A 13,712-nucleotide genomic window follows, 5' to 3' on the forward strand; every position below is an offset into this window, starting at 1 on the left:
AATTCATTTAGAAAACTATCCTTTGTCCGATAACGAGGATCATCCGAGAAGGTTTCAACATACTTGGTTTAACATATTTCCATCATGGTTAGAATATTCACCATCTGAAGATGCCGCATATTGCTTACCATGTTACCTTTTTATCAAAAAACTAAGTGGACGTCCCGAATAACTTGTCTTTATTTCTATGGGTTTTAGAAATTGAAAGAAAGTTAGGAATGGAAAACATTGTTCCTTTCTCAAACACATAGGGAAGGATCATTGCTCACCACACAACAATGCAATGAAAGCTTGTCAAGACTTGTTGAATCAAGATGGTCATATTAGAAATGTTATTCAAGTGCAAAGTTCAAGTCAAAGAATGAATAATCGGTTACGACTCAAGACTTCAATTGACACTGTTCGTTGGTTAACACTACAAGCTTGTGCTTTTAGGGGTCACAACGAAAGTAGCAAATCAAGAAATCAAGGTAACTTTCTTGAGTTATTGAGACTTTTAGCATCCTACAATGATGAATTTGCAAAATTTGTGTTGGAAAATGCTCCACAAAATTGCAAGTATACTTCACATCAAATTCAAAAAGAGCTCTTGCAAATTCTTTCTAGTAGGGTGAAAAAGAGTATTCGTGAGGAAATTGGTGATTCCAAATTTTGTATCGTTATTGATGAAGCTCGTGATGAGTCAAAAAAGGAACAAATGGCTCTTGTATTAAGATTTGTTGATAAAGTTGGTTTAATACAAGAGAGATTTTTTGATGTGGCACATGTTAAAGACACCACATCTTTAACTCTTAAGGAAGCAATATGTGATATACTTTCTCGACATAACCTTGATGTTTCTAACATTCGTGGCCAAGGGTATGATGGTGCTAGCAATATGAGAGGAAAATGGAATGGTTTACAAGCCCTCTTTATGAAGGATTGTCCTTATGCATACTATGTTCATTGTTTTGCTCATCGATTGCAACTTGCATTAGTTACATCATCAAGAGAAGTCAAACCTGTTCATAAAATTTTTGAGAAGCTGATCTTTGTTGTGAATGTTGTTTGTTCTTCTACAAAGCGTCATGATGAGTTACAAGCTGCCCAATTAGAAGAAATTGCTTATTTGTTAGAGATTGATGAGATTGTAACGGGTAAAGGTGCAAATCAAGTTGATACATTAAAACGAGCTGGAGATACTCGTTGGGGATCACATTACGATTCAATTTCTAGCTTGATAAACATGTATGAAGCAACTTGTTTACTTTTAAAAAAAAATTGCAAAAGATATAGGGAGTTATGCTACACGTGGGGATACAGATAGTTGTTACAATTACTTGAAGGCATTTGATTTTATATTTATTTTGCACTTGATGAAAGAAATCATGGGAATAACAGATATGCTTTGTCAAGCCTTACAAAAAAAATCAAGATGTAGTTAATGCAATGAACTTTGTTCGTTCAACAAAACATCTTATTCAAGGTTTGAGAGAAAATGGTTGGGATATATTGTTTACTAAAGTGGTATCTTTTTGTGAAAAGCATGGTATTGAGATTCCTGATCTTAATGATGTTCATTCAACTACAAGATTTGGACGCTATCGTCTTGAAGAGAATCAAGTCACAATTCAACATTACTTTAAAGTTGAAGTATTTTTCACTACCATTGACAAACAGTTACAAGAGTTGAATAGCAAATTCAGTGAGCAGGCAATGGATTTGTTAACTCTTTCTTGTTCTTTATCTCCTAAGGATGGATATAAAGCTTTTAGAATTGATACTATTTGTTCTTTAGTTGAAAAATATTATCCTATGGATTTTAGTGATCAAGAGAAGAATGATTTGCAATTTCAACTCCAAGATTTTCTATTTGTTGCTCGTCAAGCATCAAACTTGAATAATTTATCAACTATTCAAGAACCATGTTCATGTTTGGTTGCATCTAGATAGACTGAAACTTACTTCTTGATTGATAGACTACTTCGTCTTATCATGACTCTTCCCATTTCTACGGCCACAACTGAGAGGTCTTTTTCAGCAATGAAAATCATTAAGACTAAGTTGAGAAACAAGATGGATGATGGGTTTCTTGGAGATAGCATGACAGTATATATTGAAAGGGAGATTAGTGCAAGCATTAGTTTGGAGTCAATTATTGACGATTTCAAGTCACTCGGAACGCGTAAAGCATTACTTTAAGGTAGTTTTAAGTCATGTAATTTAAATTTTTAGTAATTAACTTTGTATTTATTTTAACTTTAATGTTTTATTTAAAATACTATTTACATTTTATTTATAATCTTTATTTTACGTTAGCGGCCATCCCAATTTTTTTTATCTGGCTCCGCCGCTGTCTATGGGATCGATAATCTTTTATATTACTCTGACGCGATTCGTGCACTTGCGAATATAGCGATTCAGAATCTACAGAGTATGAAAAGATAATCAAAACTCAGTGTTATATTATGATTTTATTTGGTAATTTTTTATTTCCTGAAAGTAGTGGTAATACGGTAAATATTATGTATTTGTCGTTGTTACGAAACATAAATAAGGTAAGCACATATAGTTGGGGTTCAACTGTTTTGTCTCATCTATATAGTTCGTTGTGTAAAAATGCCAAAAAAAAATACTTGTACGTTTTCTTCTTGCGCCTATTTGCTACAAGGATGGGGTTGGTCAAGACTGTTGTCACTTGCCCCCGTTAACGAGAAGCCATTCACATTTCCCTTTGCAATAAAGTAAGTTTAAAATCTTACCATCTAATTTATTAGAATTTATACTACAACTAACTTTAAATAATATTTTTCCAATCTTTTCGATCTAGGTGGTCAGTGAAAGGGATGAACTACAACAAGTGTCCCAAACACGCTGTAGTAGTCTATCACAATCTTTTAGACCACATTGGACTGGACGATGTAATACTACTACACAACTATATATATTTGATTTTAAAAAAATCCAATTACATATCATCTAATCATGTCACATTCTTGTACAGTTTATCTGGAGGCCATATTTGAGTCTTGATTATCAGGTTAACCATGATGATGATGCAGTTTGAACAACAAAACACTAATTATCTGGTTCACTACTGTGGAGATGCACCAGAGTGACCGTGTAAAACTGCAGTTCGGCATGCAATAACAAATTCCAAAACCTCCGACGTGTTTGGGAGATTGTCATCAACAAAGAGTCGATGGCCAATGAGATTATTTCGACCGGAGAGACTTCGCAAAAGAGATGTGTCATCATTGAAGGAATCGACAACAACACATCTTAAACGAACTAGTCATATATGGTGCTACACCAACTCAACATTATATGACATGGTTTAGGTCGATTACAACGCCACAACTTTTGTCTGGGTCAAGGTATTTGATTGATCCACACTAACAAGCTTCATCATCAAATGGCCAACAACAAATCCCCGCCCAAGAACAATGTCAGTCCACCCAAACCCAACGACCAACCTCACACCATCACCCTGCCATATACACTCAACCACCAAACACCCAACCTCGCAACCAACTAATGCCACACACCCAAACTCTAAACCAGGTATCAAACCCTAACCACTAACTACTATACACATCCACCACAACAATCTATAGCCTAGATGATTCATACGATTCAACATCATGCCATCGTAGCCCCCCACCAATGAACACCCAAACGTACAATCGCCACAACACCCAACCATTGTTTGACTTTAGTACACCATAAAACCATTGCTTCATTTCCAAAATGATTCAATGTCCTAGTTCGGGCAACCATACCGTCCATAATCCACCAAACCACAACGACCCAACTACGACAACATGGTCATCAAACTCAACTACGGAAGCGTTGTTGGCGACAACCCCCCCAGCTATTGAGGACAAATGATGACAAATCTATCAAATAACGTTGGACCTTCCACCAGACCTTCACACCATCCACCATTGCATCATGTCAGCACTCAAAGACCCCAAACACCTCAGGGAAATCATGGGGGACCTCGAACACAAGCTAAAGCACCTAGATATGGAACAGAGAGCATTTGAATCGGGCAAATCATTGATTTTCTTGTCAATTTTATGTATTTTTACTTTATAATATAATATAATTTTAAATTTAAGTATTTAATTTAATTAATTATAAATATAAAATATACAAAAAAATGAAAAGTGCATGCGGAGCATGCATTGGCGCATACACTAATGTAGTGTATGCATGCGCCAATGCATGTGGCTTCAAGGCATGCATGCACCCAGACCATTGACGCCTATGCTCATTTCTAATGCATGCATGCGGTAATGGCTTGGGCGCCTCCTTTGAATGCGAATTAGATGCGTCAGTTCAACTGACGCATCAGTAATGAAAACTGGTTATTTCAGTAATTAATTTAAAAAATATGTTATTTTAGTATTTAATTTGAAAAAGATGATTATTAGAAAAAAATCAAAATAGAGAAGTTGGGTCAAAAATAGGATTGTGAGAAGTAGATGGGGAAGGAGTAAGAGAGGATTAAAGTTGGATAATAATTATAATTATTAATGGAATTACCCTAAGTATATTATTATTATATTTTATTATTTTATTATTATAATTAAAATAATAAGAGTAAATAGAATTTGAAGGGAAAGGAAAATGTGAGAATTTTGTGAATAAGCGAGGGTAGAAGGGAGAAATTCAATTTTAGGGTTTTTGTTATTATAAAAAGGAAGTTGAGAGACTATGGAGGGTTTTCTATAGAAAACATAGAGGGAAGTACTAGAATAAGGGATTGAGAAAGAGAAGGCAAAGAGGTTAAGAGAGAAGAACATCAAGGAATAATTTTTCAATCACTGCTAGGATAACCAGGTAAGGGGAGAAAATTGATTAAAAAATGGATATATGTATAAGGGGTAGAATTGATGAGCCTTTAACCTCCTATAGGATGTTGTTTGAATTCTGAAATTGGTGATGATGTGTTGTAATGTGATGAATTTAATGATCTAATTCGTGTACTAATTTGTGTTAAATATTCTGTTATGAGTTGTCTTTGTCATTATGTCATTGTCGATATTTTGAAAGTTTTGAGAATAATATGATTGTATGATAATCCATGTTTAGAATGGAGTGGAGATAAGTTTGGTTTGAAGAAATTGAGTTTAGGAGTGAAATTTTCGTAAGGAAATCGCAGAACAATGCATGAGAGTGTTGCTCGTCTTATTTCAGGCATAACTTGAGTTTCATAAATCTTTTTGGGATGCCATCAATTGTGTTAAAAAGATAACTTAATGATCTTTCAAACTGAAGAGTTTCATTTTTTTTATCATGAGTATATAATATTCCGTGCTATTTTAAAGTCAGACATTTTTTTTAGAGTTTAAGCATGAAACATTTGTGATATGGCTTAAGTGAAACGAATTGAATTAGAGTTTCGTAACTCCTTTTGAGGCGCAATTAAGTGCATTTGAAATAGAGTTTAATGATATTCTCAACTGTAAATTTTCATAATTTTCTCATTAAGTATATAATTTTTGGCGCAATTTTAAAGTCACTTTGTCCGATGCGAGTATCGTTCTTGTTGTTTGATTAAATTGAACCTATTAGTGTATTAAATCATGAAATAAAAATCATATTCTTAAAATAGACTCTCTAAGTTTTCTGGGACATATTCATTTGCTTGATTATAATTTTGTTTGCTATTTAAAATAATTATTAGAATATGATCTGTGTCGGGTAGAAAATATGATTTTGGGATGGAATTGTTTGATGAGTTTAGATTTGTTATTGAGTATTCTTGAGATGTTTAGAGTTCTGAGAGTACAATTAGTAGTTGAATATGTTTTAGAGTTGCATTTGAGCAACTCTGATAAGTTTTAGAGTGATATTGATAAATTTAAGAGAGAGATTTGTTACCTAATGGTTACTACCCTATTGATAACGTGACACAAGTAATAATAATAATGAGTTATTCTATTGATGAGTTTAGAGTTAAGATATAAAATGAGATTTGTTATCTTAGAGTTGTCAAAGTTACTATTTGAATAATTCTGATATCTTTTAGAGATGTGTTGGTATGTCATAGTGTTAATGATTATTATCTTTTTAATGACCCGACACAAGTAATAATAACATTGAGCTATTTTATTAATGAGTTTAGGATTAAGTTAATTATTTTGAGTTTTTTTTGAATTGTGCAAGAGTTTGTCAATTGAGTATTTTAGATTATTGTGGAGTACTTTGGGGGTAATTTAGAGTCATATTTTTATTTGTTTTGAATAACTCTGACATATTTAGAGAGTTGTTTTCGAGTCATTTAGAGTCACATTCGATTAATTTTATTTTATTTAATAATAATAATAATAATAATAATAATAATTTAATATTATAATTATAATTTTGAAGAGCTTCATGTTGAGAGGTCGCTTACAAAACGTCCCTTACTTGGATATGTTGGAGAACATGCTTCAGTTCAAGCATATCATATTTTGTGATGTTAGGTCGTTTTGGCTAAGGACGACCATGGAATTCCATTCTTCCATTTCATTAGATCATTCTCATTTCTCAAAATTTTCCAAAAAACTTACTATAAGGAGTAAGTGGAGTTAGCCTATCACGTCCGTCAGACATCTACCATCTTTGGGGGAGGTCTTGTTGTCTATAATAATAAAACGGAAATTTTAAAAAAAATCAAACAAGAAATTAATAAATAAGAGTATCTATAAAACAACTCTTTTATTTTTATTTTAGACGTTTCTTTTATTTAGTTACAACAAAAATGAAATTACAAATTGAAATTATAAACAAAATAATACAAAAGAAGAAAAAGTTGTCTAACAAAACTACGTACACGCCATCTTCACAAAATGAAAATTAAACAGAAAAAGAAAAAACAGAACAGAAGGAGAAATACCCCCAACGGATGTTTTCACATTTTGAGCTTCATCCCAATTCTTTCCTTCATTCTTCATAAACCCTATCTCCCATCCCAATTTACCCCAATTCGAATTCAACCATGACTCATCACTAACCCAATCAAAACCCAAAACATGTATCTGAAGAAACCACTCTGGAGTGAAGGAATCGAAACGGAGAAACAAGATCCAACTGGATCATCAGATCCAAATGCTTCCGTGGTGGAGCTCGTGAATTCACTTCATCAACAAAGGGTATATCGTGAAGTTACTCTCGCTCTCACCACCGGTCTCCGAGACGCACGTGCCGAATTCTCGTTCCTCCGTCTCCGTGCTCTCCGTTCCATTCTCAATTTCCTCAATTCCATTGTCGATTCAGATTCTACTATTTACCTCTTTAACCTAACCCAATCTATTCCCCAACTTCAAGGTCGCTTTTAATTCTTCCTCATTTTCATTATCATTACTGTTACAATTTCAATTTTCAGTTTGTTTATGGTGGTTTTACTTTGATTACAGTGGTTCCGGTTCTCTTTCAGCACTCGTTAAAGGAAACTGGGAATGATCACAATTACAATAAGGTAGTAGGTGACATGAGTCATATATTTGGTGTGGAACCCATGAAGTTAACTAGTCCATCTACAGATGATGAAATTGCACTTGCTCTTAGAGTCTTGGAAGGATGTTGTTTGCTTCATCCACACAGTACTACTCTTGCTCATCAACACAATGCTGTTCAGGTTATCTTCCTTTTTTTAATTCTATTTATTTATTTATCAGCTTTCATTTTCACTGATAGGATCACATCATAACAACAAGTGTAGTTGCAAGTAATTGACCGGTTGAGAATCAACTATCGATCGCAAAGATTGAGTGTCAATTTCAATGCAAAATTGAACGGGTAACTAGTTTGATTTGGTGAGATAATTTAGATAGAAAATACAGCGATGATAAATACCATAGAGACCAGTTTCAATTGATTTTAAGCTTAATTAGTTGATTAGAAATTATTATGAATTTATTTTTCGAATTGTTAGCGAATTTTTTATCCTATCCTTTAGGTAAGAGAACCTTTAAACTAAATTTAATTTAATTCCTAATTAGGAATAAACATGAGCAGAAGTTTTAGAGTGGTTCCAAGCATCAAAGATTATTCCTAGATCAAACAAGCAAGAACTCTTAAACTCTAGCATTTAAGGATTAAACTTCCATTCAACCAATAAATCATGAAACGTTGTGTGATGAAGTCGTAGAAAGTATTAAAAGAAGAGATAAGAAAATAGACTCATGAAGATCAATTTAAATAACAGAGTTTCAATAGATTTTCATCAATATCTATTCATCTACAACAAAGGGGGTTTAGCGAGACAGAGAAATAAAACAAGAAATAAAGGGAGAAGAGGAATAATAAGAATTAGCCATGGATGATTTACAAAGAAATGATTTTTGTTGTGTTTCCAACAAGTAGTATTTGCTAGAACACTGTTCTAAATGATTAAGTGATCAAAAGATCCCCACAAAATATTTAAAAAACGTATTTATAGTGAAATAAGTCAAGTATGAGGCGCTTAAACTTGTCGCGGGGCACCTAACACTGGCCAAATCACGAGAACATGAAAGAATTGCAGAGCCTAGCACTGTCTAAGCCTTGTAGCTCTGATGAAGGTAGCGCCTAGCTTTGGCACTAAACACTGTTTGGGACACACAGATACCTTCAGCAGGTGCCCAGTGCTGGCTCAGGTGTCTAGAGCTCTAACTAGGCAGAGTTTCATACATTTGCCTCTCTCATTCGAGCCTTTCCTTTGATCGTCTTCCAGATCTACAATTAAGCAATATGAAAAACAAGTAAAATGTTCAACATTTGGACTCAAAGATATCCAAGTTTATCAATGCAAGTGAAAGACAATACACATGACAAATCAACAAAGAACTAGGTTAAAACAATATTTTAGTTTAACGGAAATGTTGAAATCCACGCCAAAAGTAGCTCTAGAATTAGATGAATTATCAAGTAGTACCAATACTTCTAATTGAAGATATGTGACACCACATCAACGCAAGTGGTTACATTTAATCACTTCCATTTTCTAAAATTATTATAGGCATCGACTCGATAGAAGTTTAGGGTTTAGGGTCTCCTGTTTTTTTGGGTGAAAGCATAATTCTTAGATACATAACCTGGTTTTTATTTCTACAGCTCAACTGTTTTGTTCATATTTTGTGTAAAACAAGATGAAACTAGTTACTTTTGAAAATATATATTATTAGACATTGGGGGCCAAGAAAATCATTATTAGAGGGGAGGAAGAAGAAGACACATTCATTAGATAGAAAAAGAATACTTAAGTGTTATTTCTAAGTAAAAACCATGAAATTGATTTTAATTGGACGATCAAAATTAATTGTTTTTCGTTTCTCGTGACACCAATCTAGTAACAACCAATCGGTTATGTATTTACATTTTTAGGTAATACAATTTTTTTGAATGCTAAATATAATATAAAAAATAAAAGGAGAAGGCAAATAATGCCCAAAAATACAAAAAAGCGGACAAGCAGCGGTACTAGAAGTACCAAGCCAAACCACTACCACCGAAAAAGGAGAGTCAAATACAAAAAAATAAAATACAACACACCACAAAGCCAAAACATCCTGGAGAAAAGGGAAGAAAAACAATGAGAGATAACACTAGATATCTAGGAGAATAGGTTAGATCTCATCCTCCAAGAACCACCATCAACATAAACCAAATACACTAGAAAGCTCCAAGAACACTCCAGCAAAGGAGCCGCCGGTGAAGACTCTCGAACTGACAGAAAAATAGGGTTGCCAAGCCAATTGGGGAAAGCACAGAAGGTAGTCACATAGCTGCCTTAGAACCATTTCCAAGTGAGGAAGAACTAAACACCATCCTATCCATTTCAAAAAGTGAAAGGAGATCACTAGGAAGAACTAAACACCACCCTATCCATCTAAAGATTCTATACCACAGGGGCTGCCGCCAGCTCACAGGTAACAAACAAATGGGAACTAAACTCATCCTCCCCCCACACATAAGACACCTCACATCACACCCTCAAGAGCCACAATAACCCTATTCCGCAAGAGTTGCCAATAAAACACCACCACTTTAGAACGCGCTCAACTGCCCCAAGTAAGTGGTAAAATCGAGTTCACTCTCAAAGAAGGGTAGTAAAAATGATTTGACATAAATAAATTTCAAATGTTTAAAAAAAGGTATTACATTTATATTTTATTAACCATAATATAACAAATTTCATCAATCATGTAAGATATCATTTGGATCCTCAACTGCTATGTCTCTAATAATTCGTGGTATAATATTTCAAGATTCAAATTGTGTCCTGTTTGAACAGTGAATTTTGTTATGTTCTAATTCATAAAATAGAAATATTTACCTTTTTCACGATTTTAAATTTATGCCAAATCCTTTGTATTTGATGTCTATAGTTTATAGCTTTATTATTAAAAAAACTAATTGAATATACATAAAATTGAATTTTGAAACATGAGAGATATGTAATATAAGTGATTTGACATAAATAAATCTTAAGTGTTAAAGAAAAACATTGCATATCTATTTTCTTAATTAGAACATAACAAATTTCACTGATCATTTTCAAATGCTTTATCTCAAGTAGTTTTAGGTATAATATTTGAGGATCCAAATGGCGTTATAACATTGAATTTTGTTATGCCCTAATTCAGAAAATAGAAATAAATGCTTTTTTTTTGCATATGAGATTTATGGCAAATCTTTTGTATTTGTTGTCTCTCAAGTCTCAGCATTCAATTTTATACATAAGTCAATTTTTCCCCTCATTTTTAGAACAAAACTGTAAATTAGCACTAACCATTTGGTTATTATGATTTATGAGGAACAAAAACAATTATTTTGGATCGTCCCATTAAATCCATGTCTTGATTTTTTATTGAAGAAAAAGATTTTGGTTATGCATTTATTCATTCCGGTTCACCCCGAAAAAAAGGAGAAATCATGTCTGCCTTCAATTTGATTAAATATGATCATAAAGTAACCATGCCTTAGAAGCTTCATGTCTAGGAAAACTCCTCCCAACAACTTCATTTATAAAATAGAAGCTTCTTATATTATTTTTTTGGGCTAGAAAGCTTTTAATGTTTTTTTGAAAAGAGAGATAGAAAACAAATATGGATTTTATGACATCATTCTCTAATAACAAAGGTCAAAGTCAAACAATCTGTAAAAATACACTCAAAATTCATTATGTAAACTCTTCCAAATACTTCACATTTATTTTTAGAATTTTGAAGTTTTTGTTTCTCCTGATTTCTTTAGCATGGATGGTCCCGTGCTGATTAGTTCCTACATAAGCACATAACATTGTAACAGTGTCTATGGGTGTATTCCAATAACTTCATGGGAAAACACATTGGCAGACATTCCAATTCCTACTTATATATCAACCATTATTTTTATTAGGAAAAAAGCCTGCAATTTCTTTGCAATTTCAGCCATTATTCCCTCTAATACTATGAGTAAATAAGCCATAGAAATAACTCTTTATCATATCAAATTTAACAGCAAATAAAGAAATTTACCCTTAGATATGACCATGCCACTCCAATCATATGCAACCCGCTTACCATTGTCTCTTAACTCAAACCAATTTGTTTATGAAAATTTGTTGCTACCTTTCAGGTTTTGTTGAATATACTATCCACCCGTGGAGTTCTTGAGCAAAGTGCATGTTTAGATGCTCTGATCTCATTGATGGTGGATTCATCACCCAATCAAATGGTACCTAACCCTTGCCGTTACATCATTTACAAACGTGTTTCATTATTCTATCGTTCTATTTTTAACATACATTTTCTTTTATCATCCATTTATGCTTTATAAGTTGAGGTTGTCATTTCTTCATTATTTGCGGTTTAGTAAGGAAGAGTTGCTAAATAAAGTAGTTTTGCAGTTACCATTACAAATAAAAGAAAAAAGAGTTTTTCCTTTTCTTTTTATTTGTTTTTTGTGTTTTTTGTTTAAAGAGGCTTAGACATATGAGTATCTCGGCTTAGCTGATATGATTTGCTAATTGATGTTCCTCTTCTTGATGTTTAGCTGAGAGTTTGTCTATGCTTGCTGCTGAAGAACATTTACTTCTTAGACAGGATAGGATTAGAAATGAAAATATTAGAGAGAGTGTTGGGTAGTACCTATAGTAGAGAAGATGGTGAAAAATAGACTTAGGTGGTTTGGGCATGTAGAGAGAAGACCCGTAGATTCTGTGATAAGGAGAGTAGATCAGATGGAGAGAAGTCAATCAATTTGAGGGAGAGGAAGACCTAGAAAGACCATAAGAGTAGTTATTCAAAAAGATCTCGATATTAACAATTTGGATAGAAGCATGATCCTTAATATAACATTATGGTGCAAGTTGATCTATGTGACCGACCCCACTTAATGGGATAAGATTTGGTTGTTGTTGTTGTTTACTTCTTGAAATTTCTCTCTTCTAATAATTACTTATCAGGATTTTGAGAAATATAATGGTATTAAGGAAGTTGCCGACCTTATAAGAGACAAACAAGTGGATGAAAATCTCAGGTACTGCATCTTGTTACAGCCAGTCTCATTTATCTTAATGCTCATATACTTGTCAGACAGATCTTCAACTCTCTTTTGTAGATAAGTAGTCTATGTTTGTTCTCATCATGCTGGTCGTGTTGTGTTTGTTATGTGTCATTGAATTATCCTGGCTTCTCATTAACATGATATATCATGTAGAGCTTATTCTATGATATATGTAGAGAGTAGTTTGCATTGATAGTTGAGCAGTTATCTTGTTTTCTTTCAGAAACATATAAAATATGTGAGTGGTGACTCTTCAAAGACTGGTAGGAGTAGAGCAGTTAGAATTTCATCAGAAAAGAAAACAAATATTTTAGTATATGTATTATTATTTGTGATAGAGAAGTTCCACTCTAGGGAGAACTTTACCACATGTAGAATAAATATAGTAAATAAATGATATGATTTACTAATTCAAATCCTAATCTATGATTCTGATCCTAATAATAAATCTATAGATTTGACTCCTTGGTTCTAACTAGTATAATCAATGTCTATTATTCTATGCACAGTCATCTTCTTTTTCCATGGAAAAATTGCCAAAAAAAACTTAAAAACTTCACTGCTTACTAAATATCGATGAATTTGACCCTTGCTAAACTTCCTTTTATAATCTAAGCAATGAAAAGATTCTACGAATAGACATTTGAGTTGTCATTAATGACATGGTAGTGACATTTTTATTTGGATTTCATGATTCATTCCATGTCTTTCATACTCATGATGCCTGAAATTTTTTAGCTGTCTTGAGAATTTGATATTCAAAGAAATGGCATTTGTCAGGTTAAAATGTGGAGAGTTTTTGCAGCTGCTCATCGGGCATGTCAATAGTAGAGATTCACCTCCTTTGGCAACTATACACGAAGACACAAGGCGTCTCCTAGGGGAGACATCAGCCTCCTTGATATGGGCAGCCAGTCAGTTTGGCTCGACGCTGGATCCAGAACAGAGACTAACTGCTCTTCAAATCCAGGCTCGCAGGATCCTTGAATCATTGGACTTGTATTGAATGTTAAAAAAAGTGGCTACAATTGTAGGAAACTAGTAATAGATCAGAGTGTAATGCATGCATGAGGTGACATTTGAAATTTATGTAAATGAGTAAAGATAATTATAGAACAAAATATGGTAAGGTAGGCCAATATAATGTGTAATAAAGATCAAAACACATATTAATTTAATATGAAAATGAAAAAAAAACATTGACATCTCTA

The 13,712-nt window shown here is 33.2% G+C and overlaps 1 protein-coding gene across 1 annotated transcript; it reads left to right on the top strand.

Moving 5' to 3' along the window:
- Positions 1–6,804: 6,804 nt before the first annotated feature.
- LOC127101051 (uncharacterized) lies at positions 6,805–13,712 on the top strand. Its single transcript, XM_051038366.1, has 5 exons — positions 6,805–7,299; positions 7,389–7,609; positions 11,572–11,670; positions 12,401–12,474; positions 13,282–13,712. Exons 1-5 carry the CDS (start codon positions 7,005–7,007, stop codon positions 13,505–13,507), a joined length of 915 nt encoding a protein of 304 aa, XP_050894323.1. The 5' UTR covers positions 6,805–7,004; the 3' UTR covers positions 13,508–13,712.

The sequence above is a fragment of the Lathyrus oleraceus genome, chromosome 7 (assembly GCF_024323335.1).
Source record: "Lathyrus oleraceus cultivar Zhongwan6 chromosome 7, CAAS_Psat_ZW6_1.0, whole genome shotgun sequence".
NCBI lineage: Eukaryota > Viridiplantae > Streptophyta > Magnoliopsida > Fabales > Fabaceae > Lathyrus > Lathyrus oleraceus.